Source organism: Physeter macrocephalus, chromosome 18 (assembly GCF_002837175.3).
Source record: "Physeter macrocephalus isolate SW-GA chromosome 18, ASM283717v5, whole genome shotgun sequence".
NCBI classification, from domain to species: Eukaryota; Metazoa; Chordata; class Mammalia; order Artiodactyla; family Physeteridae; genus Physeter; species Physeter macrocephalus.
Genome location: NC_041231.1, coordinates 85,693,496 through 85,719,918, shown reverse-complemented (window position 1 = coordinate 85,719,918; position 26,423 = coordinate 85,693,496). Strand labels below are relative to the sequence as shown.

The following is a 26,423-nucleotide window of genomic DNA, read 5'->3' as shown; positions in this document are numbered from 1 at the left end:
GCGTGCAGTCTTCGGTAGTTGTGGCTCGTGGGCTTAGTTGCTCTGTGGCATGTGGGATCTTCCTGGACCAGGGCTCAAACCCATGTCCCCTGCATTAGCAGGTGGATTCTTAACCACTGCGCCACCAGGGAAGTCCCTGTATTTTCATTTATAAAATGTTGTATATAATTCTTTTCAAATTTTCTTGGATATTCTTTACAGTGAAAGAATATCAACTGAAAATATTTAAAATTTTGTCTGTTATTCACAGTAAGAATAAGCTATTTTATAACCTAGTTTTATTACTCTAATTTCAAAGTTATAGGATTCTGTTGTTTGTTTTTTCTGTTTCTTCTTTCAAGGTATCTTGTTTCTTGTGAACATGTTTTCTTTTTTAGTGTTAAGTATTCATTTTGGTTATGAAATGATTTTTGGAATTTTCAAAGCATGGATGATAGTAGATTCCTCCAGACCTCTCTTGTGTTTCCTTTCACCAGATTCCTTAGAGTATGGCCTTCTTAATCCTGAATTCATGGCATGCTAATATTCAGAACATCCACGTAATGTGAACTTGGGTTGTAAATCCATAAGAGAGAACACCTGTGGTTAAAACTTAGGCTGTGGTATTATTCTGCTGCCTGCTTGGGAAATCAGTATAGGAAAAATTCAGACTCTTTATGCATCAGGAGAGGGGCCACCTGTGCTCCTTGATGGGGATCTTCCTGTGAGCCATTTGTTCCTGCTGGGGGTGACCATGACTCCCAATTCCATCCCTGTAAAATAGTAAAAAAGAAAAAAAAAATCAGACATGAGAGCATCTAAAATTTTCCTGTGAACCCCTTTTTGGGAATTAGAGGGATGTGCTCCAGGAAAAGGAGGGCATATACCAAAAAAGAGGAAGATATGGGATCTGGGAAACCAGGGCATCAACCTATGAGAAGGGAAAAGGAGTCAACAGGAAGGCAGAGGGGAGCCCTAACCAAGAAAATTACCTAGGCAGCAACCATCATGGTTTTGAAGGGATTCACTTAACTGGGGGAGAGTTAGGGGGATACATTTATAAAATTAAAACATCATAGAAAGTAAGAAAATGAAAACATCAGGCAATTATTAAATCCCTGACAAACACCAGTATGTATGGAAAGGACAATTAAGAGAGTTTTACATGTGGCTCAGGCATGAGTAGAATTCCCATAAGTAAATAATTGTAACTCTCAGTCCAGTCAATTGTAACTCTCAGACTCTCAGTCCAGTCAACTGGACTACCTACCCTAAGAGGATGAAATTACATTTATTGGGGGGTGGGGGAGTTGGAAGTGTGGGAGGAAGGGATGTTGGCATGTCAAAGATAATTTCTATCAATAAAACTGAAAAATCAAACGAAGCACTAATGTATGCTATCAAGAGACATGGAGATAACAAACAAAAACATAAGCCAAAAGGCTTGAAAATGTTGTTTTCCAGAAAAGGGGTAGAAGGGAATGGTTGGGAGAAAGTGGAGGAGAGATGGTATTTTGCTACTGGCAAGGCACTGTGTAACTTTTTCTTTTTTTTATTTTTTTGCCGAGCCATTTGTGGGATCTCCCTGACCAGGGATGGAACCGGGCACTCGGCAGTGAAAGCGTGGAGTCCTAACCACTGGACCACCAGGGAATTCCTGAAGCATTGTGTAACTTAATGAAGGGGGAAGTGGACAGGGCAGGCAGCCAGCCTCACTCAGAGAATAGGGTTCCAAGGAGTGGTGATGGGTCTGTGGGTTCCTGAAACCTCTTCTCCTGAGCCCGAGCAGGACTGGCCTTGGGGCTGAGGCCACCAGCACCCAGGGCTAGCAAGGGCACTGAAGCTGCTGTAATATGGAGAGAGGCAAGAGGAGACTCCAACCTTTTGACCTGAGTGGGTGGGCATACTGTAGTCTCCCTGGTGTCTCCATTCCTGGAGTTAACATGACAAATTGCCTCTAAATTCATCCACTTGGATGGAATTCCTCCCCCCACTTCCTATACCCCTCACCACCACCATTTCCTAGAAGGCTTGTTCTGCACGTTGTTCATTGATTTGTTTTTGCCTGCTGGAGAAAGAATAGAAGGGAAGTCCACCCAGCACAACCAGAGGGAGGCAGCTCCGAGGACCCCTGCTTGAGGTGCACAGTGAGATTTTTCATCTCCAGAGGAGAAATCTCTTGTAGGGCCCCGGGAGAGTCAGTGCTGTGACGCGGGGGGAGCGGGGGGCCTCTGGCCGCGTGTCCCGGCCTCTCTCTTTCTGGTCTCCCGGCGTTTCAAAATAGTGAACTTGAAGGGACTGGGATTCTGCCGCTTCTGTCCAGGCCCCTTTCCCCTTTACCTGAGCGTGAGGGCATCACTTGGGGCGAGGCAGGGTGGGGAGTTCAGGGTGTGGGCGGAAGCTCGGAGCTGGGGATTGTCCCCACAGACAGAAAATAAGTACCCTCGACCATTGTAGTCAATTTGGACTGCATAAGCTAAATTTAGATTCCTCAAAGCTTGGTTCCAAAAAAAAAAAAAGGTTTAGTTCACCAGCAAGAGCCCCCTTTCCACCCTTCCTCCACCTCCTGGCTTTCAAATAGGGGTCTGGCTGGCCGGGGGACCTGGAATGAGTCCTTTGAACGGTAGTCCAAAAAAGTCGTGAGGGCGAGTGAGATTATACGTGAAGAATGGGGAGACTTGGGGCCGCAGGTCTGGGCTCCTGGAAGGGATGGGAAGCCTCCCCCGACTCCACCGAGAGTGACTAGGCTACGGGCGTCACGAGCACAGAAACGCCGGCGCCCAGTTGGAGCCTTAGCGGTGCAGTTTTATTCCGTATCTGACCGTCCGAGGGTCGGCAGTTCTGTCCGTTGCGAGTTCTGGCTCCTTCGGGGGAGAACTGAGCCCGAGATACTTTATTTCTCCGGAAGAACAACGCTCGAGGCAGACCGCTCTGTGTCCAGGCAAGGAAGCCTTTGACACGAAGAAAAAAATCAAATTCATTTTTGCTTTGCCTTACTGAGTACAGCTTACCTCTTAACTGGTCCCAAGGGAGACGGTGCCCGGACTAAAATTGATCTTCTTGGTTTCCATCCAGCGCCTCCCCATAAAGCCGGGTCTCCCCTCTTCCTCTGGGAAAAAAGTGACCGCACCCCCCAACCCCCCACACGGGAATCCCAGTGGCGTGGCCCGCACGCCCCGCACCGCCCATGAATGGAGACTCACACCCGGCGGGGATGGTAGTTTAAAAATCCCTGAACTGCGTTGCGGGAGGCGGTGAGCGCAGAAGGGTACAGGCAACTGTTTGGCACCAGGGACGCAGTTGTCTGACGCAGACTGCCCTGCAGCTCCTCATGGGGCCTATTCCGGAGCACAAAGGACCGCCTTAGGAGGACAGGAGAGGGCAAAAGCGAGTTTGAGGTCGCCTGGACTTTGCTGTATAACAGGGCAGGAAGGTGAGAGGTGAGGAACAGTGACCCTGGCAAGGAAACCTAGACCACGGTGGGGTAAGGGAACGGGTGCGTTTGCAACTCAAGGCTTTGGCAGTCTAGACAAGCAAAGCAAGGGAGTGAAGAAAAAAAAAAAAAAGCTCGAGAGGGGATTCGAGCCGTAGGCACCCCCAGTGAGGCCAGCCAGTTGTCAACTGTGGGCTCTTCCGGAGGCGTCCCAGGCTCGGATGCCTCCGAGGCAAGTGACTAAGGGTCCTCCTAGGCATTGTATCTAGGCGCTCTAGAGAATCAGACCTTTATATTCTGGGGAGCACTGATCGCGCCCTCTGCTAGTGGTTGGGACTCCAGACCCTGCTTGCCCTCTCAGAGTCCAGGCTTGGAGCAGTGCCTCTGCAAAAACCCCTGGACATTCCGCAGAGGAGGACGTCCGACCTCTAGATTTTCCCATAGACGAAAGAGCATTCTGTTCACGTAGAAACATACTCTCCTAATAAATAACTTTGAGGTGAGGCTGGCGGGAATGACACTCTGGGAGGGGGGGAATTTGCACAGCGAAGTTTTTTTTTTTTTTGAGGTTGTGCTATTCTTTCTTTGCTGCTGATTTTGTATATATATACAAATTTATTTGTTTTTGGCTGCATTGGGTCTTCATTGCTGCGCGGGCTTTCTCTAGTTGCGGCGAGTGGGGGCTACTCTTCGATGCGGTGCGCGGGCTTCTCGTTGCGGTGTCTTCTCTGGTTGCTGAGCGCGGGCTCTAGGCGTGCGGGCTTCAGTAGTAGTGGTTCGCAAGCTCTAGAGCGCAGTCTCAGTAGTTGTGGCGCACGGGCTTAGTTGCTTCGCGGCATGTGGGATCTTCCCCGACCAGGGCTTGAACCCGTGTACCCTGCATTGGCAGGCGGATTCTTAACCACTGCAGGCACCAGGGAAGTCCCTGTTGCTGATTTTTAGTTTTGTTTGTTTGCAGAGCTGTGGCAAAAACTAATTCAGTTGTCTTCCTCTCTTAAAGTATTGCTGTTGACAACACGCTGTGCCTTAGTATCATTAGTGAGGACCAGTAAGAGTAGTACCCACCACAGAGGGGGATTATGAAGAGAAGATGAATTAATATTTATTTGGCTCTTACACTGTTAGCCTTACAAATGATTTTAAATATCATGAAACACAGTTGATTCTAAGTTTTGATTCTGTGGGGAGGGGGAGGGGGGCAATGAATAGATGGGGAATCAGTTGTGCAAACTGGGTAAGGTTCCTGTTTGGTAAATATGCTAGAAGACTGCAAAGTACATTTCTACTTGATGGATATGCTAAGCCAGCTGCAGTTCACATCGAACACTTTAGAGCCATATTTGACACTCTAAAAAAATTTTTTTAAGAAACTATACTTTTGTTCCATTAGCATTATGCCATGCATGTCCAAAGAAACTTGAACTATATGTACCATAAAGGACAATTTAGGTATCTTCTTTTTTATATTTTAATAAGAAATGGAATGATACTGTGTTACTCCAAAGAGTGTCCAGAAAATATTTTAGAAATAGAACTTCTAGTGGATGAAGGGGGTCAAAAAGTACAAACTTCCAGTTATAAAATAAATAAGTCATGGGGATGTGACGTACAGCATGTTGACTATAGTTGATAATACTGTATTACACATTTGAAAGTTGCTAAGATAGTAGATCTTAAAAGTTCTCATCACAAGAAAGAAAATTTTATAACTATGTGAGGTCACAGATGTTACTAGACCAGTGGCAATCATTTTCTCCCCGACCAGGGCTTGAACCCGTGTACCCTGCATTGGCAGGCGGATTCTTAACCACTGCAGGCACCAGGGAAGTCCCTGTTGCTGATTTTTAGTTTTGTTTGTTTGCAGAGCTGTGGCAAAAACTAATTCAGTTGTCTTCCTCTCTTAAAGTATTGCTGTTGACAACACGCTGTGCCTTAGTATCATTAGTGAGGACCAGTAAGAGTAGTACCCACCACAGAGGGGGATTATGAAGAGAAGATGAATTAATATTTATTTGGCTCTTACACTGTTAGCCTTACAAATGATTTTAAATATCATGAAACACAGTTGATTCTAAGTTTTGATTCTGTGGGGAGGGGGAGGGGGGCAATGAATAGATGGGGAATCAGTTGTGCAAACTGGGTAAGGTTCCTGTTTGGTAAATATGCTAGAAGACTGCAAAGTACATTTCTACTTGATGGATATGCTAAGCCAGCTGCAGTTCACATCGAACACTTTAGAGCCATATTTGACACTCTAAAAAAATTTTTTTAAGAAACTATACTTTTGTTCCATTAGCATTATGCCATGCATGTCCAAAGAAACTTGAACTATATGTACCATAAAGGACAATTTAGGTATCTTCTTTTTTATATTTTAATAAGAAATGGAATGATACTGTGTTACTCCAAAGAGTGTCCAGAAAATATTTTAGAAATAGAACTTCTAGTGGATGAAGGGGGTCAAAAAGTACAAACTTCCAGTTATAAAATAAATAAGTCATGGGGATGTGACGTACAGCATGTTGACTATAGTTGATAATACTGTATTACACATTTGAAAGTTGCTAAGATAGTAGATCTTAAAAGTTCTCATCACAAGAAAGAAAATTTTATAACTATGTGAGGTCACAGATGTTACTAGACCAGTGGCAATCATTTTCCAATGTATACAAATATCAAATTATTATGTTGTATACCTGAAACTAATATAATGCTGTATGTTAATTATACACCCATTTTTGAAAAAGAAATAGAACTTCCATTTAAAATAAGTAGTTGGGGTTACACAGAAATGCTCCCACAAATAAGAATGCCTTTCAAAGGGGGCAAATCTGCTTTAAATCGTGTTGTTTGTATCTTTTCTTAATGCTATGTCAAAATGACTGCAGATGTTTTCATATATTTAAATAATCATTGTCTGTAAAAATCGTATGATCATTTCAATACATGCAGAAAAATCATTTGACAAAATTCAACATCCATTTGAAAAAAACTCTCAACAAAGTGGGTATAGGGGGAATGTACCTCAACATAATAAGGGCCATATATGACAAGCCCACAGCTAACATCATACTCAACAGTGAAAAGCTAAAAGCTTTTTCTCTAAGATCAGGAAGGAAACAAGGATGCCCACTCTCACCACTTTTATTCAACACAGTATTTAGACAAGAAAAGGAAATAAAAGGAATCCAGATCATAAAGGAAGGAGTAAAACTGTCACTATTAGCAGATGACACCATATTATATATGGAAAATCCTAAAGTCTCCACAAACAAAACAAAACAAAACAAAACAAAACAAAAAACCTGTCAAAACTAATCAATAAATCAGTAAAGTTGTAGGATAAAAAAATCAATATACAATCTAATCTCACTTAAAATTGCATCAAAAGAATAAAATACCTGGGAATAAATTTAACCAAGGAGGTGAAAGATCTTTACACTGAAAACTATAAAACATTAATGAAAGAAATTGAAGTCACAAATAAATGGAAAGATATTCCATGCTCATGAATTGGAAGAATTAATATTGTTAAAATGTCCATACTACCCAAATGCAATCTATAGATTCAATGGAATCCCAATTAAAATTCCAGTGGCATTTTTTACAGAACTAGAATAAACAATCCTAAAATTTGTATGGAACCACAAAAGACCTCAAATAGCCAAAGCAAACTTGAGAAAGAAGAACAAAGCTGGAGGTATCACACTTCCTGATTTCAAACTATATTACAAAGCTATAGTAATAAAAACAGTGTGGTACTGGCATAAAAATAGACATGTAGATCAATGGAAGAGATAGAGAGCCCAGAAATAAACCCACACATATATGGTCAATTAACTTCTGACAAAGGAGCCAAGAATATACAATGGGGGAAGGACAGTCTCTTCAACAAATGGTGTTGGGAAAACTGGACAACCACATGCAAAAGACTGAAACTGGACCACTATCTTACACCATACACAAAAATTAACTAAAAAATGGATTAAAGACTTAAACATAAGGCCTGAAACCATAAAACTTCTAGAAAAAAAACAGGTGGTAAACTCCTTGACATCAGTCTTGGAGATGATATTTTGGATTTGACACCAAAAGCAAAGGCAACAAAAGCAAAAATAAATAAGTGGGACTATATCAAACTGAAAAGCTTCTGCTCAGCAAAGGAAACCGTCAACAAAATGAAAAAGCCCAGAAATAAACCCTCATATATATGGCCAAATCACTTTTGACAAGGGTGCCAAGACCAGCCAATGGGGAAAGGATAGTCCTTTCAATGAGTGGTGCTGGGAAAATTGGATAGTTTCATGAAAAAAAAAAGAAAATGAAGTTGGACCCTTATCTAACATGATATTCAAAAATAAACTCAAAATGGATCAAAGACCTAAACATAACAGCTAAAACTATAAAATTCTTAGAAGGAAACATAGGGGGAAAACTTACAACATTGATTTGTCAATGATTTCTTGGATGTGACATCAAAGGCAGAGGCAACAAAAGGAAAAATAGACAAATTGAACTTCATAAACATTAAAAACTTTTTGTGCATCAAAGGGCACTATCAATGGAGCAAAAGTGCAACCCATAGAATAGGAGAAAATATTTGTGAATATCAGATATCATATATATGATAAGGGATTAATAACCCGAACATATAGAGGACTCCAAAAACTCAACAACATAAAAGTAGACAACCTAATTCAAAAATGGGCAAATGACTTGAATAGACATTTCTTTAAAGAAGATATACACATGGCCAATAAGCACATAAAAAGATGATTAACATCACTAATGAATAGGGAAATGCAAGTCAAAACCACAATGAGATACCACTTCACACTCATTAGGATGGCTACTAAAAAAAAAAAAAAAAAAAAAAAAAAATAGTGGACTTCCCTGGTGGCGCAGTGGTTGAGAGTCTGCCTGCCAATGCAGGGGACACGGGTTCGAGTCCTGGTCAGGGAAGATCCCACATGCCGCGGAGCAACTAAGCCCGTGCGCCACAACTACTGAGCCCGTGCTCTAGAGCCTGCAAGCCACAACTACTGAGCCCACATGCCACAACTATTGAAGCCCGCGAGCTCTGCAACAAGAGAAGCCACCGCAGTGAGAAGCCTGTGCACCTCAAGGAAGAGTAGCCCCCGCTCGCGGCAACTAGAAAAAGCCGGCGTGCAGCAACGAAGACCCAACACGCCAAAAATAAATAAATAAAATTTAAAAAAAAAATAGAAAGAAAGAGGGGGGGAAGCTGGGGGCAGTGGTGGTGGTGGGATAAATTGGGACATAAGGATTGACATATATACACTATGTATAAAATAGATAACTAAAAAGAACCTGCTGTATAAAAAAAACAAAATTTTTTATAAAGAAAGAAAGAAAAAAAATATCAAGTATTGGCAAACCTGTAGAGAAAGCAGAACCTTGCAAACTGCTGGTGGGAATATAAAATGGTGCAGGATAATAAAGTACAATTTAATGAGGGGATTATTTTAATAGATGTGTGTGTGAAAAGGGTGTGAGCAGTTACCTGTTCTCTTAGAAAGAGCGGGGACTCCGAGCTTTCACGGAGGGGGCACGGATTTGATCCCTGGTCAGGGAAATAGGATAGCCGCGTGGCGTGGCCGAAAAGATAAATAAATAAATATTTAAAATAATAAATAAATAAATGGGTATGTGTGGTTTTATAAAACACTGGCAGAGAGGCTATACCTTTTTGCATTCCCACCAGCAACGAATGAAACTTCCTGTTGTTCCATGTCCTCACCATCATTTGGTGTTATCAGCGTTTTGGATTTTAGCCATTCTAATAGATGTGTAGTGGTATTTCATTGTTGTTTCAATTTGCAATTACCTACTAATAGATCATGTGGAACATATTTTCATATACTTATTTTCCATCTGTATAGATATCTTCTTTGGTAAGGTGTAAAGTGTCTGTTCAGATTTTTTGCCCATATTTTATTGGGTTGTTTGTTTTCTTATGGTTGAGTTTTAAGAGTTCTTTGTATATTTTGAGCACCAGTATTTTATCAGATATGTGCTTTGCAAATATTTTCTCCCAGTTTGTGGCTTGGCTTTCATTCTTTTTAACAATGTCTTTCACAAAGCGGAAGTTTTTCACAAGTTCAAGTGCTTAGCAAACTCCAAACCAGGATAAATACTGTATGATATGTCTTATATGTGGAATCGAAAAAATACAACAGACTAGTGAATATAACGTAAAAGAAGCAGACTCATAGATATAGAGAACACGCTAGTGGTTACCAGTGGGGAGGGTGCAACTTAGGGCTGGGGGATTGGGAAGTACAAACTATTGAGTGTAAGATAGGCTAAAGGATGTATTGTACAATGTGAGGAATATAGTAATAGTTGTAAGTAGAAAGTAACCTTTAAAGTCTGTATAAAGTAAAAAAAAAATTTAAGAATATAAAAACTTTTTAAACTAATTAATTTATTTATTTTGGCTGCATTGGGTCTTCGTTGCTGTGTGCGGGGCTTTCTCTAGTTGCGGTGAGCGGGGGCTACTCTTCGTTGCGTTGCGCGGGCTTCTCATTGCGGTGGCTTCTCTTGTTGCGGAGCACAGGCTCTAGGCGCACAGGCTTCAGCAGCTGTGGCACGTGGGTTCAGTAGTTGTGGCTCGCGGGCTCTAGAGCGCAGTCTCAGTAGTTGTGGCGCACGGGCTTAGTTGCTCCGAGGCATGTGGGATGTTCCTGGACCAGGGCTCAAACCCGTGTGCCCTGCATTGGCAGGTGGATTCTTAACCACTGCGCCACCAGGGAAGCCCAATAAAAACTTTTAAGTCTGTATAATGCTACTCTTTGTATAAGAAAGACTAAAAAATATTTATAACATGTGTGGGTTTTATTGGTTTTTTTTTTGTGTGTGTGTGTGGTATGCGGGCCTCTCACTGCTGTGTCCTCTCCCTTGCGGAGCACAGGCTCCGGACGCGCAGGCTCAGCGGCCATGGCTCACGGGCCCAGCCGCTCCGCGGCATGTGGGATCCTCCCGGACCGGGGCACGAACCCGCGTCTCCTGCATCAGCAGGCGGACTCTCAACCACTGCGCCACCAGGGAAGCCCAACATGTGTGTTTATTTTTGTAAAAAGAAACTCTGTAAGAATAAAACAGAAACCAATAAAAATGGTTACTTGAAGGGAGAAGGAAGAAACTGATGGGGAGTATACGATAAACATACTTGTCTGAGTACATTTTTTTAAATTAATTAATTTATTTTTTGGCTGTGTTGGGTCTTCGCTGCTGCGCCCGCGGGCTTTCTCTAGTTGTGGTGAGCAGGGGGCTACTCTTCATTGCCATGTCTGGGCTTCTCATTGCAGTGGCCTCCCTTACTGCAGAGCATGGGGTCTAGGTGTGCAAGCTTCAGTAGTTGTGGCTCGTGGGCTCAGTAGTTGTGGCGCACGGGCTTAGTTGCTCCGCGGCATGTGGGATCTTCCCCGACCAGGGATCGAACCCATGTCCACTGAACTATCAGGAGAATTCTTAACCACTGTGCCAACAGGAAGTCCCATGAGTACATTTTTAAAATCTTATTTCTACTTTTGAACTTTGAAAGTATTTTACATATTTTAAATGAACTTAATATAAAAAATCAGTCTAAAATTGAAAACTAAAACATATGAACCTATTTATTTGCATATTTTGAGGTAACCATTAAGAGAAAATAAGTATTTCAGGTGACTTTTGAATATAGTACTCTGTACATCCTCCATGGTAAATATTCTAAAGACTAAAAGAACAGCTAGTAAATATTAAATTTCACTCAGTAATTTTATTGTTAGTAGTATTAAATATTGCAATTTTGAAATTATTTTATGTATATTTTAGGATAAAGTGAATAGATAAATACATCAAAGTTATTAAGATTTTCAATTATCCTGATAAAAGATATAAAATACAAAATTAAAGAAGTTGAGAGAAAACTACAATGTAAAATTTGAATTGGAAATATCAATATGAATTCATGATTTTTCTAAACACTAAAAGTGTCTTAAAGCAGTGATACCTCTGTAGCAATGAGCTCTCCCAGAACCTAAACAGTGGTTTTTATATACCATTCTTCGTTAAAAGAACCAGTGCTCCTTGGAGAAATGGCCGATTCCATGTCTGAAGCTTGGGAAAGTAGAAACTGAGCCTGGGACTTCATCATGCCAGAAGCAAGAAAGTGGTCAAGACAACTTTGGGGCATGTCAAAAGGACACAGGAGTCAGCTTAAAAGGGCTCCTACTGGACACATTTGATACAGTTTGAGCACAAAAGAAATAATGACTGTAACTGATTATAAAATACTAAATGGATTAAAAACCCTGGATCTATAGTTTTTAAAAAAAGACTATAACTTTCTACCCTTGTAGATTAATATACCACCACCTTACTCTGAAAACTGGTAATTAAATGGAAATAATTAAGCATTTGTCGTGGCTTTTTAGGAGGAACCCTACTTTTCCAGTTGATGAGGGAAAGCTCCTCTCTAGATTAATATCCCCTTATAAATGCAGAAGTGGGAGAAGTTGAAAAGCACCATTTTGTAATTCCTGATGAAATAACTCATTCAGGCAAGGATCACTATGGATGCCAATTATTGGGTGAAAACTTTTTTAGAATATTCAGTGTCAGGAATTCCCTGGTGGTCCAGTGGTTAGGACTCCATGCTCTCACTGCCAGGGGCCTGGGTTTGATCCCTGGTTGGGGAACTAAGATCCCGCAACGTATGTGGTGCAGCCAAAAAAAAAAAAAAAAAAAAAAATCACAGTGTCAAAGAACCAGGCAGATGACTTGCTAATTGCAAAGGGGAACACTTTACCTTCATAGGACAGATCGGACAGTATCCACCTTAACCAAGTGATTACACTTAGCATCATTAGCTGTGGCATGACCTCTTATTACATGCATTCCAATGTGAGGCAATGTGAAGAACGCAGCACTTTTGAAGAATTAGTCCCAAAATTGGGTAACTAGAATCTAATGTTTTTAATTAAAAAAATATGAGCTAGAGGAACAAGTTAAATGACAACATAGAAACAATAAAACAAATCCAGAATGTAGGACATTCTATAGAAGAGACTGGCCTAGTCTCTTCAAAGAGTCAATTATATGAAGAAAAAGACTGGATTCTTCTGGATTAGAAAGAAAAGGGGAGGAACTTCCCTAAGCTAAGACTAAGACTAAGACACGGCTAAGACTCCGTGCACCCAATGCAGGGGACCCGGGTTCGATCCCTGGTCAGGGAACTAGATCCCACATGCCACAACTAAGATCCTGCATGCCGCAACGAAAATCCCACAAGCGGCAACTAACATCCAGCACAGCCAAATAAATAAATAAATAAATATTTTTTAAAAAGAAAAGGGCAAAGAGGAGGACATAATCACAACAAAAGGCAATGTGTGGAACTTGATTCCTGGTTTGTTTCTTTAATGCTATAAAAGACATTTAAACTGGGAAAGCTTGAATATGATATTAGATTATATTAGGAATTATTAACTCATTAGACATGATAATTCTATTGTGGTTGTGTAAGATATATACTGATGACTTAGGGATGAATGAGCATGATGTCTGCAACTTGCTTCCAACTGGTTCAGGATAAAAAAGGATAAGTAGACAGACAAATAGATGGATTACAAGATAGAGACTAGTAAAGCAAATGTGGCAAAATGATAGGATTTGTTGAAACCTTGTATGAATGTTTGGGTGTTTACTGTCCTCTTTTTCAGTTTGTGTGTTAGACAATTTTCAAAACAAAACGTTGGAAAGAATTTCCATATTCTTTTTTTTTTTTTTAAACATAGTAACAGAAGACATTCCAGGCAGCAGCTCATTAAATTATTTCTTCTTTGTTCTCCCGTGGAGCCAAAAGATTCTCATTTATGATATTTCTGAAGGCACATTAAGAAACATGTTCAAACTTTGTTATCTCTTTATTCAAGTTTGGCTTTAATATTTTATTAAAAATTCTTGAATTTGTAAATATTAAAACACTGCAGTTTACTACGGACACGAGTGACAATGAACTAACAATAAAATCAAAGTAGAAGCTAAACTACTTAGAAGCAATAGCAACTCCATAATTCAAAGATAATTTAGACAGGTAATTTTAAAGAGTTTATTTAATAAGGCTCAAAGCAGCCGCCCAGCCTGCAGTGATGCTGCTCCACCGGCAGATGGCGCTGCAAAGCGTCTCAGGTGCTGCGGGAAGCCCATTTACCAATGGCTGTCGCAATCTCTTAATTACTTGAACTGATGAGTTCATATTATAATTTGTTTTATTAATTATTTTTACTGCTTATTGCAGTTACTCTTATACTACTTACTAACTGGTACAGAAGTGTTTTAACAACTGGTTGAGCAGTACCAGTGCAAACCGGCTGAATGTCAGCGCTGTTTCCTCCTATTACGACAGAAGCCACCAGGCTCCTGCGGGAGGGTAATCCCTGCACCGGGACTGTCAGTGCCACCCCCGCCTGCTCTCCAGGGCTTGTTCCATCACTAATCCCCACTTTCCTGCATTTTCAACCTTTCCTCCTCCACTTGACCCTTCTAAACAGCCTGTGAAAATGTTCAAAACTTTAAAAAACTGTTTTCCTCGATTTTATATACTCTGCTCTCTCCGTTTTTCTCTCATTGCAAACACAACCAAACTTCTTGAAAATTATATCCTTTTCTCCACTGCTTCCACTTCCTTCCTCCAAATTATTCCTCAATCCCCTGACATCTGGGAATTCTGACCTCACCTGTCCAATGGAACTGCTCCCACCAAGATCAGCAAGGCTTTTTACTAAATCCAGTGGACACTTCATTCTTGTCATCAATCCTCAGCAGCATTCTGCACTGCGCCCTTCCTTCCTCCTTCCCTCACCTTTCAATGCACCACACTTCCTAGGTTTTATCCTGTCTGCTGGTTCCTCTTTCCCTGCCCTCCCTTTTATATTCCCCATGTCCTTCCTCAGCCCACTTCTCTTCTCACGCTACACAATTTCTGTGGATGATCTCAGTTACCCTCCTCCCACCTATATGTTATTGACGCCCAAATCTCTGTGTGCAGCCGCACCTCTCTTCCCCCAAACCCCTTAAATCCGGTTTCCATTCTTTCTCTGGGATCTCTGCAAAAGCCTCTGATCTCTCTCCCCTTTCCAAACCAGTCTCCACACTCCAATCAAAGTGCCCTAAGGCACAGATCTCTCCTTCTTGGTCTCAACGCTCCTCTGGATAAAGCCTTAATCTTTAGCATGTTGACAAGGCCCAGTAAGAGCTGACCCAAGCCTACCTCTCCAGCTTCACCTTTCGCCACTTCTCCCTTGAACCCTCTGCCCCAGCCATGATGAACGGGTTAGTCTTCCAAAATTGTTACGTGCTGTTCCTTGTCCTTTGCTGTCCCCTCAGGAATGCTCTTTCCCTCTCAATGCCTGGCTGACTCCTGCTCAGTTTTCAGGCCTCAGCTTGGACCTCTGTTCCTCTAGGAGGCTTCCTCTGACTCACCAAGACTGGCCCCTGCTGGGTGTTCCCATAGCAATTCTTTACCACAGACCACTGATTTTTTCTGTCTTATATAACTTGCTATACAAACACAGCTCCCAACCCTGTCCTCCACTCCTTTCTGACCAGCATCACAAGACCCTTCTATATGGAGCCACCACTATCCCACAGGACCCTGTTCCACCCTTTTCACCTTTTTTTGTAATTATCTATTTAATTGTTTCCATAGTCCAATAAATTGTGAGCTCCACAAAGGACCATTTCTATGTCACTTACCATTTAGCAGTGACTGGCAAAGAGTAATTACATGACAAATGGACAAATGTTCGATTGGTGAATGAATCCTTGGGGTGATTATAGTTCTACCCACCTTACTTAGTTACAACTCAATAGGCTCATTTACAGCAATTCTTTTATAACTTACATATGCTATGGAATTACTGTATTAGTGCTGGCTGTTCTATTCTTGGAGGGTAAGGTCTATGCCTTACTCAATTTTTTTGTCCCAGAACTCAGCATGCCTGACACACATTGTTTTCAACCAATTTCATTGACCGTATCAATGATATGAGAAATAAAGAAACAGAGGCCCAGATAATTGAAATACTCTGGACCACACACAGCTACCTTGTCCCAGAACCAGGACTGGAACTCAGTCTAGAAAAATGGAAGCTCGGAAGAAGTTGTCCAGCATCTAAATGGAATTCCAGCATGAATGAGAAGCACTAGTTTCTCACCATCAAGAGACTGGCCAGAAGCTGTGAGAACTCCCACAGCCTGAGACCTCCATGGTCAAGTATCTCCATAGTGGATGTGACCCAGGAGGGGTGTGAGGACAGGGGTCCTGGGTATTTCATCATGGAGGGGAGACTGGACCCCTGTTTTCCTTTGTCCCTTTTAGTCAGTTTCAAGCTCAGCCTCAGGCAGTGGTCTTCGGTTATTATTTACCCTTCTCCTCCCAAACCTATTTGTTGCTAAGATAGTTCTCCCAGTGTTACTTTCCTACAGAGTGAGTATTGACAGGGGCCTGGGAAGAATCATTTACAGTCGGCCCCTTGGGGATGTTAGAGTTGCCTCCTTCCAGGTCTTCAGCATGAAAATCCCCCTTCTCAGCTTCCCCTCCAGCACCAGGTCTCAACTTTCACTCCCACCCCCAGATCTCCCAAATGGCCCTGGTGAAACTCATGAGAGCAAAAGATAAAGACAGTGAAGAGAAAGCAGCACAGAGGCAGGGGTACAAACAAAATTCTGATTTTTCTTTTCTCCACTTTTTGAGATGATTCCAACGTCCCCAACCCACCTCTAGCAGCAGAGAAGTCCCCTGAGCTTCCCTGATCATCATGAACCTTCAAAGGATGCTGAGTTGGGGTCCTCTTTCTTCCATCAAAAGACCCATCCCTGAGGGTAAATAGCCCAAGATGGGAGACAGGTGGGTTTTTCTCTCCACTGAAACCTTTTCTCTTTTACGGCACATTTTGGGCAACCTTCACGCATATTCACATGCTGATAGTATTTAAACTTTGCATTGGAGTGCAAATTCCAGGATTTATGCCCTCACTGGGACCAGTGGAGGGGGGAACTGGAGGAAATGTGTGGCCCAAACACCTCAGCCTCTTTTGCTCCTGGGGTGACAGGGTCTCTGCTGGAATTACAGAAACTGGCCCAAGACCCAGAACCTGAACAGACTGCTTTAGAGTGAAGAAAGGAATCTGGTACGCCCTCTTCTCCTCACCCCTACACCTAACGGCTAACTTATCAAACAACACTTTTTGCTACCACCGGACCCAGACAACATTGTGGCAGCCAATAAACCAAAGCCCATTCTTCCTTTTCTCCAAGAATTAAATCTAGGAGTCCAGCTGCTTGCTTGACAAGGGAGAAGTACAGCAAGGCCTAAAGTGCCCTGACTCACAAGAGACCTGACCCCTGCTGAAATGTGCCTGACACTGTAAGCCAGCTAAGAACCTGCACTGGGTCTCCTTGGCTCCATCTCAAACCCGGGTAAGTGGGATTCAGGAAGCTGGCTCTGTGCCCTCCCCTATGAATCTAGTACCCCCTAGTGTTACAGGCTTTTAACTAGTTAAACTTGATACTGCACTCAAAGGGCTCTTCTGCTCAAATCATAAATGTGCATGCTACTTTTTTGCCAGTAATTAAGACTACTCATACACGTTTAAGTAACATTTTCACAAGCATCGAGTCTTAACTGAATACCTCCATCAACAGGAAGTTCTAGAGTTATACTATATGAGCCCTAAGGATTTGGAGGACATTATACACCCATCTTAATCCAAAAAGCTAGGTGCCTGATTAATGTGGTCTTGATCACGGCCAGGCAGTATATTTAGGTCAGGCCTGTTTGTGCAGCTTTATATGTTCAGTGCTTAGCGTAAGTCCAGACACACAGTCAGACCTCAATAAATATTTGTTGAATTTGAATAAATCCTGTAAATATCTCACTTGGAGACATCAGCTGTGACATCTTCTCTTACTGCTTCTTCTCCCAGAAGCTCCTCGTATAACCCAGGTCTGACAGCAGCGGGGGCACAGGGGGCTGCTCCAATACCAGAGGGACTGACACAAATTCCCAAAGGAGGCTGAATTTAGACCAGGCCTCAAAAGCCTGAAGTGGCCTCCCCTCCCCATGCTGATGATGGGGTTCCTAAGGTGCAAGTGGGGGAGCGAGCAGAGGAAGCGGGTTTCAGGCCTTAGAACCCACTGAATTAACTCCTAAGAAAACTCTTCCTTTGCAGAGAGAATGCACGAAAAAAGAAGGGAGAAAAGCAGCGGAGCCTCCCACAGCTGTCAGCCTGAGACAGCTGCTCTCACCTCAGTCCATCTGGGGAAGGTGCTACAAAGCAGACAATCTTTATTCACAATTGGGGTCGCAGACAGGAGAGACCCCCCAGGTCAGTCCAAAAGCAAAGATATGGGCGGGGAATGGGGGAGATGGCGCAGGGCAGGGACTCAGCACTCGTCCTCGCCCAGCAGGGCGTAAGGGTTTCGGGCGGCCAGGCTGGACCCTGGAGCTGAGGTTGGGGTGTCCTCATCCCCTTCCCCCTCCTCATCCGCATCCCGGTCCTCCTCTCCCTCCTCCTCACAGGAGCTGCTCAGCTCTTCCTCCTCCTCCTCCTCCTCCTCGTCACCTGCTGGCCCCACCCTGCCCTGCAAAACCACCAGCTCCATGGTCTCTGGGTGGGACTCCCAGGTGCCTGGGGAACCAAAACAAGAAAAAGAATGGAGAGTTTTGAGCAAGAAACTAATGCCAGGCAAAGATGGGGAAGAGGCAAAGACTAAGAATAACAATAACTTTTATAGCTGCTGGCATTCATTTGTTCACGCATTCATTCAACCTCTCATGTACTGGGCACAGAACAGAAGCTCTGCACACATTAACTCCAATCGTGACCACCACCTTGCCAGGAGGCAACTAACCACCCTGGTTCTGTAGAGCAGGAAGTCATCTCAGAGCTGCTTAGTAACACAGAGCTGGCCTATGGGTACAGAATCCGAGTCCTCACACCTACAAAGCCCACACCTTTTTGCCTCCATCACAGCAGGGGCTAGGGAAGAACACTGGCTGACTGACCTTTCTGCTCGCTGTAGCCTGGGGGCTGAAAACACAGGCTGAGGCGGCCATCCAGTGCCAGCCGCAGGAGGCTATTGGCCGCTCTGTACACATCATTTCGGGCCGCCTTGGCTGTCTTGTAACCACGTTTCTCTGCCCAGGCTGGAAGGAGAAAAGAATGGGGAGGGAAGACCATCAACCAGGCCCAGTCACCATCATCCCACCCCCCTAACACAGTGCTTCCAGTTTCCCCCAGAATATTCCAGGCCCAAGATCTTGCTGGCCCTGAGACAGAAGCCTAGGGGTGACTGGCCAGCTGCCCCATCTATGGCAGGACCTCTGAGGAAGGAGAGGAAAGGACATAGGGCAAGGGGAGGAAAGCCAGGCGTGTGGAGCCCACCTTCACAGATGTCCCAGGCACACCACGGGTGTTCTGCGGAGGGGTCCTCGGCCTCTGGGTGGCGCAGGTGGAGCAGGGCCTGCACAGGGATCCGGGAGGCCAGGTAGCCCACGGCGGTGTACGGCTCCTGGATTTGGGCGATGGGGTAGACCCCTGCCAGGACCTGAGGGTAAACAAGAGCGCTCAGCACCTTCCTCCATCTCCTGCCTTCTCCCCGCCTCTGGCCCCTCTGCCCTTATACCTGCAACTGCCTGGGCAGAAGCGAGGGGAATATGAGGCCTGGACAGTCACAGAGCTTCACGGAGGGGGTGAGAAAGTAGGTCTGAAAGTATCGGGTGTGGCCCGGGGTTCTGGAGACACTCACGACCTTCCGCCCCACCAGCCCGTTGATCAGCGAGGACTTGCCCACATTGGGGAAACCTGAGGAAGACAAGGAAAATTAACACCTGACAGATCCTTACTCTGTGACAGGCGGGACGCTGTGCTATAGCTATAGATGAACGGAGAACTAAGGTGCAGAAAGAAACAAAGGAAGCGGTATAACATCGCAAGTTACAAATCAGACTCTGGGCTGCCAGGGCTGAATCCTGGCCTCCCCATTTACCTAAGCTTTGTGACCTCATGGCAATTTACTTAATTTTCTGAGTCTCTGTTTCTGCATTTTACAGAGCAGATACCTCCAGTCTCAGAGTGGTCAGGATGAAATGAGAAACAAATAAAATCGCGTGGCACTGTGTCTGCAGTAGTCTAAGTGAGACATGCATCTCATGATTATCAAACTTCTCCAAGGAGAAGACTGAGAGCCCAGGGGCTCACTGCCACTCTCTTCATGACCACCACCTTCCACCACACATCTCCTCTACAGCACTCTGGCCTCCCAGTGCCAGAATCTCCCTCCCAAAGGTTTCTTCCATCCCAGCTCTGTGATCTTACCCTGGACCTGTCACTTCACGCCTTCCAAATCTCACCTGCAAGCACCCCTCTCTCTGCCCTGACATCTCGTCTTTCCAGCTCACTTATTCTGGTCCCTCCATTCCAATAAGCCTCTGACACTGACTAGCTTGGGAACAGTATTCAATACCCGACTCATGTCCTCACTTCCCTTCTTATGCAACTTAGATTCCGTGATCCAGCTCTACAGCCAGTCCCCCTCATAGACCTTCCACTCCCTGGTCCTGCCTCTCCCCTTCTTCTTAGTCACCTGGCAAAACTCCAACCCTGTAAAATGCAACTCTGGCCATTCAGCAGCTGACTAGGGCTGGGCAAAGATGCACCATGGTGCTGACTGCACTCTGTTTACAACCCACTCAAGTACAGTTGGCCCTTGGTATCCACAGAGGATAGGTTCCAGGAGCCCTTGTAGATACCAAACTCCCTGGAGGCGCAAGTCCCTTATATAAAATGGCGTAGGGCTTCCCTGGTGGCGCAGTGGTTAAGAATCCACCTGCCAATGCAGGGGACACGGGTTCGAGCCCTGGTCCAGGAAGAGCCCACATGCGGCGGAGCAACTAAGCCCATGCGCCACAACTACTGAGCCTGCGCTCTAGAGCCTGTGAGCCACAACTACTGAGCCTGTGCACCACAACTACTGAAGCCCGTGCACCTAGAACCCGTGCCCCGCAACAAGAGAAGCCCCCACAACAAGAAGCCCGCACACCGCAACGAAGAGTAGCGCCCGCTCACCGTGACTAGAGAAAGCCCACACACAGCAACGAAGACCCAGCGCAGCCAAAAATAAATAAATAAATAAATAAAATGGCATAGTACAGTCGCTCGATTGTATCTTCTTTCAAAAGGGGGTGGGGGGGCTTCCCTGGTGGCGCAGTGGTTGAGAGTCTGCCTGCCGATGCAGGGGACGCAGGTTCATGCCCCTGTCTGGGAGGGTCCCGCAAGCCGCGAAGCGGCTGGGCCCGTGAAGTCATGGCCGCTGAGCCTGTGCGTCCGGAGCCTGTGCTCCGCAACGGGAGAGGCCACGGCAGTGAGAGGCCCGCGTACCGCAAAAAAAAAAAAAAAAAAAAAAAAAAAGGGGGTGGGGGGATAAGACTCTCCTTTGACAACCCCCGCCAGCCTCGTTCCTCTCTCCTCTTTAAAAGTTTTACTGTAAAGTGCCACAACTAGAGAGAGAAAACCCGCACGCCACAACTAGAGAGAAGCCTGCGTACCACAACTAGAGAGAAGCCCATGCACCGCAATGAGAGATCCCGCATGCCGCACCTAAGACCCAACGCAGTGAAAAATAAAAAAAATTTTTTAATAATAAATAAAATTTTTTTTTTTTTTTTGGTACGCGGGCCTCTCGCTGTTGTGGCCTCTCCCGTTGCGTAGCACAGGCTCCGGACGCGCAGGCTCAGCGGCCATGGCTCACGGGCCCAGACGCTCCGCGGCATGTGGGATCTTCCCGGACCGGGGCACGAACCCGCGTCCCCTGCAATGGCAGGCGGACTCCCAACCACTGCGCCACCAAGGAAGCCCTAAATAAAATATTTTTAAAAATAGGGAAGATTCTCCTTAGACTCAAAGAGTTAAGACCCAGAAAGAAACTGACACTTCTAAGCTACTACTATAATTTAATGATCATTCTATGTTGGACTAATTACCACAACTAAAAAAGTTAATATGTAAATCATATAACAGTGCCTGGTTCACAGCAAGCATCACATAGATGTTAATTTTTAACAATTATTATTATTACTATTACCACTATCTGTCAGGCTTTGTTAGGCTCTCTCTACACTATTCCCTCCATTCCTCTCATCCATTCTTTTTTTTTTACATAAATTTATTTTTATTTTTGGCTGCGTTGGGTCTTCATTGCTGTGTGTGGGCTTTCTCTAGTTGTGGAGAGCGGGGGCTACTCTTCGTTGCAGTGCGTGGGCTTCTCATTGCGGTGGCTTCTCTTGTTGCAGAGCACAGGCTCTAGGCGCCACGGGCTTCAGTAGTTGTGGCACGTGGGCTCAGTAGTTGTGGCTCGCAGGCTCTAGAGCACAGGCTCAGTAGTTGTGGCGCACTGGCTTAGTTGCTCCGCGGCATGTGAGATCTTCCCAGACCAGGGCTCGAACCTATGTCCCCTGCATTGGCAGGCAGATTCTCAACCACTGCGCCACCAGGGAAGTCCTCATGCATTCTTTTAATTGAGCACCATTGTCCTCATTTTTCAAATCAAAGTCACTAAGACTGACAGTGGGTAAATAACTTGCATGAGATCAATACGCTGAGAAGCAGAATTTAACTCAGCTGTGCCGTGATCCTTCCACGACAGCAGACAGCCTCCTCTGCCCTCAGAGACCCTGGAGCCTAATGGGACCTCACCACCTTCCCTCTTTTCCAAATATTGAAACCCTGTGCCTCCCAGGAGGCCGCCATGCGTGCACCACCGCTTCCTTACCCACACAGCCGATGGTCACCACCCCGTCCTTGTAGCGCTCCCGTGTGGGGCCTGTTGGCTCCATTGCTGAGTCAGTCTGCTGCTCCACCAGGACGGCCGGCCCGTCCTCCTCTTCCTCCTCCTCCCCGGAGCCATTACCCCAGGTGGCTCCGGCCACATCCCGGGCAATCTTCTCCCGCCAGCTGCTCAGGTCCACTGCGCAGGGAAGGAAAGAAGAAGGTTCTCCCCAGGGCCACTGTATACGATGGCGCGGACCACGCACTGCACAGCTGATGAGTGGCGCCCTCTGGATTGGGTAGGGCCAAGCTGCGCAACAGCGACTCTCCCCAGCCTTCACTTGACTCCACCCCGGAATCGGGTGCATTTCTGAGTTTCTGAAAAGCACTGGCAACACTGAAAGCAGCAAACCACTGGGGCTCCTGCATCCCTGCTGCCTCTCTTGTCCCACCAAGTCAGGCTGCTCCCTCTCCCACCCCACCCCATGGCCTCTCACCTGAGTCCATAATAGAGGGCCTGACTTTGGGAAAGGTGAGCAAAATGACTTGGGGCTTTGGGTCTCCCCCAAGGCCTCCCACAGCTCCCCTCTAAGGGGCACATACCTTTCCCCGCAGTGATAGCTTCACAGGCTCTCAGCAGCTGCTCCGGCCCCAGAGCCCGAGTCCATCCTCTCCCCCGCCTCCGACTCTTCTTCAAGACTGAGATCAGAGGGCACAAAAGCGTGAGCACACCCCATGGGGCTTATGTACGCCCTCTCTCCCACCACCCTCAGGCCCTAGATCAGGTCCCCCTTTGTCCCTTGCCACCCCACCTCTCCCACGCTGCCCTCCTCATTGCCCACTCACCACTGCTAGGGTCCTGTGGGGTGCGGGGATCCCGAGGAAAAGAGGTGAAAAGAACAATGTGGAGCTGGGGATAGTGTTGATGGAAATAATGCTTCCAGGCAACCACGAGAGCCGGCGGGGCCAGATCCACCTTGTTCAGGACCAGCACCAGGGCCAGCCCTAGCTCTCCAGTCACGTACTCATAAAGTGCTGGTGGGAAATTCACAACCTGGAACAGGGATGGTAAGAGGAGGGAGTGATGAGAGGTCAACCCAGAGTTCTCTGCCTCCAGCTCCCCACACAGCAGGCACAGCTTGGAGACAAGACCCTGGTGGAAGCAGATTCTGGGGCAACAAGGATAAATCAGCCAAACTGAACTAGGAAGACAAAGCAGGCGTAAGTAACACCTACGTGTTTGTCTCTGGGGGGCTTCCTGTAAGGCCTGATTAGGAATGGAAATGAGCTAAAAAGAAGACAAGGAAACAGAGACCCCCAACACACTGGGCTAAAGGCTGGGATCACTCACAGGGCCGGGGGTTGGGATAGAAATTAATATCTATTTTCACATGTACACAACTGTCTACATGTGTACACAAACGTGTGTGTGCACGCACACGTGTGCATGTTTGTGTTGAGCACGTGTAGCTGCATAAGTGAGCGTGTGAATGCACATGTATGTCTGTGAGTATGTAGGAGTGCGTGTGTACATGTTAAGGACCTCCAACCTAAAGGTCCGCACAGACTCCAGACCTCCCTTTCTCCCACTGGAGGACAACAGTGACGTGGCACAGCCAGGTCACACAAGGGCTGCCTAGCAGCAGAGTCTAGAGCCTTAACCACTACCCTAGCATCCCAGGTGAGGACGAGTTCTGTAGTGACCGATATAACAGGGAAGCCCCCTTCACAGAATCCCCTGGAGCTCCACACTGGGACTTTCTATTTAGCCCTAGTGGGCTAGGAAACAGGATGTGCATGCAGTTTTCCATCAGAGAAATAAAGGAGAGGAGAGGCAGTTGGCCAGGGGAGGAGTGACAGGCTCTGACGCTGATGAATAAAGACTGAGTTCCTGACTGCAGACATCAGGATGGGGTAGAGGAGACTGGAAAAGAAGAGGTTACCTCTCTGACTCCCAACTCCTGCCTCTGCCCTTTACCCGGCAAGAATCTTCCCCCCTCCTGCCCCTTAACCACCCTCATCCCCAGGACTCACTGGATGTCGGATATCAGTAATTAGCAGAACAATGTCAGACATCTCTAATACTCGCCACAGCTGCCTCCACGTCTGAAAAGACAAGGTCAGTGGAAGAGAACCTGAGCCCAGAGTCGCTCTCCTGCATGACCAATTTGACCACGGGTGACTATGTCCCACTCCTGTCCCCACTCTAGTCTCACCTCCAGATTGTGCTCAAAGTAGCTGAGTTTCTCAGAGGTGTAAGCCCCATGAACCTTCCCAAGATACTCCTGGAAGCTCCGTTCCTCCTGGCTCATCAGTTGCTCCTTGGACATCTCATAGCTCCAAGGAGGACGTCGGGGAAAGTCCAGGACTAAGAAATCAAGAAAAAATCCAAATAAGTCTGAGGATAGTTTCAGGACTCAAGGGTACATCCATCCCAGACCCCTCTTCCTCCCGGTCAGCTCTTAGTTTTCCAAACTCCTTTCCCCAGCCCACTGCCTGTCCCAAGCATTCAGACGTTGAGCTCTCACTCACCGGAGCCGGGCTGATAGACCTCCCAGATGTCCAGCACCAGCAGCTCAGCACTGACGGGCTGTAGCACTTGCTCCCGGGCTGCTCTCTTTCTCCTCTCCACCTCCTCTCGGCTGTCCCGTTCAAAATGCAGCCGGTATCTACAGGATAGGGACCACACCATCCATCACAATCCTTGGCCACGAATTCCCCTCTTGGGCAGGCAACTTCGCAAAGCTTTCACTACAGAGTTCAAGTCTCCCCTCTGAGTCGGCCCTCTCCCAAACCTCTTTCACGCAACAGCAGGCCTTCCCCTAAGTTTCGCCCTTCTTAAAGCCAAACTCTCTCCAGCCCCTCCAGAAGGGAAGACTGTGGACCGCTCCGGTGACCCAGGGGCCCGCGGAGAACCGTGGCAACCCAGCCCCACCAGTTTCAAGCCTCCCCCAGCGGCAGCAGGCTTTCCCCCAACGCTCTGACTTCCGGGTAGGCGGGGAAGCCCGGGCCAGAGCCCCCTGTCCACTCTCACCGATTTGGGTCATAGCCTCGTGGGCCCAGCCCCTGGGAAGGCTGCTGGTTGAGCCTGCGGATGTGATGGGTCACAGACTCCCCGTCCGAGGTGTCGGTCTGCTCCTCCCGCCGCTCCCGGCTCCCGCTGCGGCTGTTGGAACTGGATCGCAGCCCATCTTGAAGCCCTGCGGGGAGGAGCCGGTGACGCCAGGGCTGGCCAGCTCTCCCGGGCCAGAAGACCCCCACCCGGTCGGCCTGGCTCCTCCCCACACCACCCCAGTCTCTTGAGGCCGGGCCCTCCCACCTACTCTGCTCAGGACCCTCCCGGATGTGCGTGGGGGGAGGCACTCCTCCTCCAGGGATCTACTGGGATGACGGCCCGTTGGAGCTGGAGGGATTCCCCTCCCCCAACTCTCCATCCTTCCCCACCCCTTCCAGATGTAGGGGGCTGGAGTGAGGGAATCCCCTCCGCGGTCGCCCACGCGCGTCAGCGCGCGGCCGCCACCCCCTCTCACGCCTCCCAGAGGTGAGGCGGGCACACCCCTCCTCCCAGATGTGCGGGAGTCCGAGCCCCGCCCCCTCCTCTGGCTCCCGCACTGACCTCGCTTCCGCTCCCGCTTGTCCTGCAACTGCTTCTTCTTCTGCTTCACGCTGAAAGGCTTCTTCCTCGGCATGGCCCGGACCAGTCACCTGGCCCGCCCTTCGCCGAGCTCCCGCCGCCTCAACTGACTCCCCCTGGGCCAGCCCCCGCCGCAAGGGCTCGGGACACTGGAGGGGGCGGGACTGGAAGGTGACGTCAGCGGGCGGGCCAGGCCGATGCGCCCAGGCTGCCCAGGTGGAAGACAACCAGGGGGAAATACAGTCACTTCCCACTGGGAGCGAGGCGAGAGGATGATGAGGGGTGGGCTACCCGCACTTGAGAGCCAGTGGAGCTGAGAGGGCGCAGCAGCGGCTGGGAAGGAGGCGCGCGTGGGAGGGTCGAGCTAACTTCGTCATGGACGCTACCAAATCGCGTTTGGAGGAGGGGGGACGCGTGTCATCACTACCTTGCGAGCCGGGGAGAAGCTACCACTCACCTGGAGGGGGCGGTGGAGCGGAGGGCGGGTCCTACCACCTGCGGGATAAAGGGGCGTGGACGCGCAGAAGCTACTTTACCAATC

General features: G+C 46.8%; 1 protein-coding gene across 3 annotated transcripts; it reads right to left on the bottom strand.

The window, feature by feature from the left end:
• Positions 1-453: 453 nt before the first annotated feature.
• On the bottom strand, positions 454-26,420 carry GNL1 (G protein nucleolar 1 (putative)). Of its 3 annotated transcripts, XM_028478718.2 has the most exons (13): positions 26,340-26,420; positions 25,865-26,090; positions 25,283-25,448; positions 24,781-24,917; positions 24,465-24,616; positions 24,283-24,354; positions 23,095-23,302; positions 22,852-22,947; positions 22,253-22,447; positions 19,109-19,287; positions 18,868-19,030; positions 18,489-18,629; positions 17,742-18,111 (listed from the first exon to the last, which is right to left on the bottom strand). In XM_028478718.2, exons 2-13 carry the CDS (start codon positions 25,935-25,937, stop codon positions 17,867-17,869), a joined length of 1,827 nt encoding a protein of 608 aa, XP_028334519.1. In that variant the 5' UTR covers positions 25,938-26,090; positions 26,340-26,420; the 3' UTR covers positions 17,742-17,866. The 3 variants fall into 3 exon arrangements, with proteins under 3 accessions (XP_007106372.1, XP_007106373.1, XP_028334519.1); XM_007106310.3 differs by lacking the exons at positions 17,742-18,111; positions 26,340-26,420 and adding an exon at positions 454-752 and having other exon boundaries at positions 25,865-26,272; XM_007106311.3 differs by lacking the exons at positions 17,742-18,111; positions 26,340-26,420 and adding an exon at positions 12,022-13,302 and having other exon boundaries at positions 25,865-26,270.
• Between the last annotated feature and the right edge of the window lie 3 nt (positions 26,421-26,423).

Bases quoted from the DNA above. Each gene is read 5' to 3' on its own strand.
- GNL1 (XM_028478718.2), bottom strand. From the start codon at position 25,937: ATGCCGAGGAAGAAGCCTTTCAGCGTGAAGCAGAAGAAGAAGCAGTTG. The intron at 24,918-25,282 runs GTGAGAGTGGAC...CCTATCCTGTAG, and splicing joins CGAGGCTATGACCCAAATCG to ATACCGGCTGCATTTTGAAC. The intron at 24,617-24,780 runs GTGAGTGAGAGC...TTGATTTCTTAG, and splicing joins GGTCTATCAGCCCGGCTCCG to TCCTGGACTTTCCCCGACGT.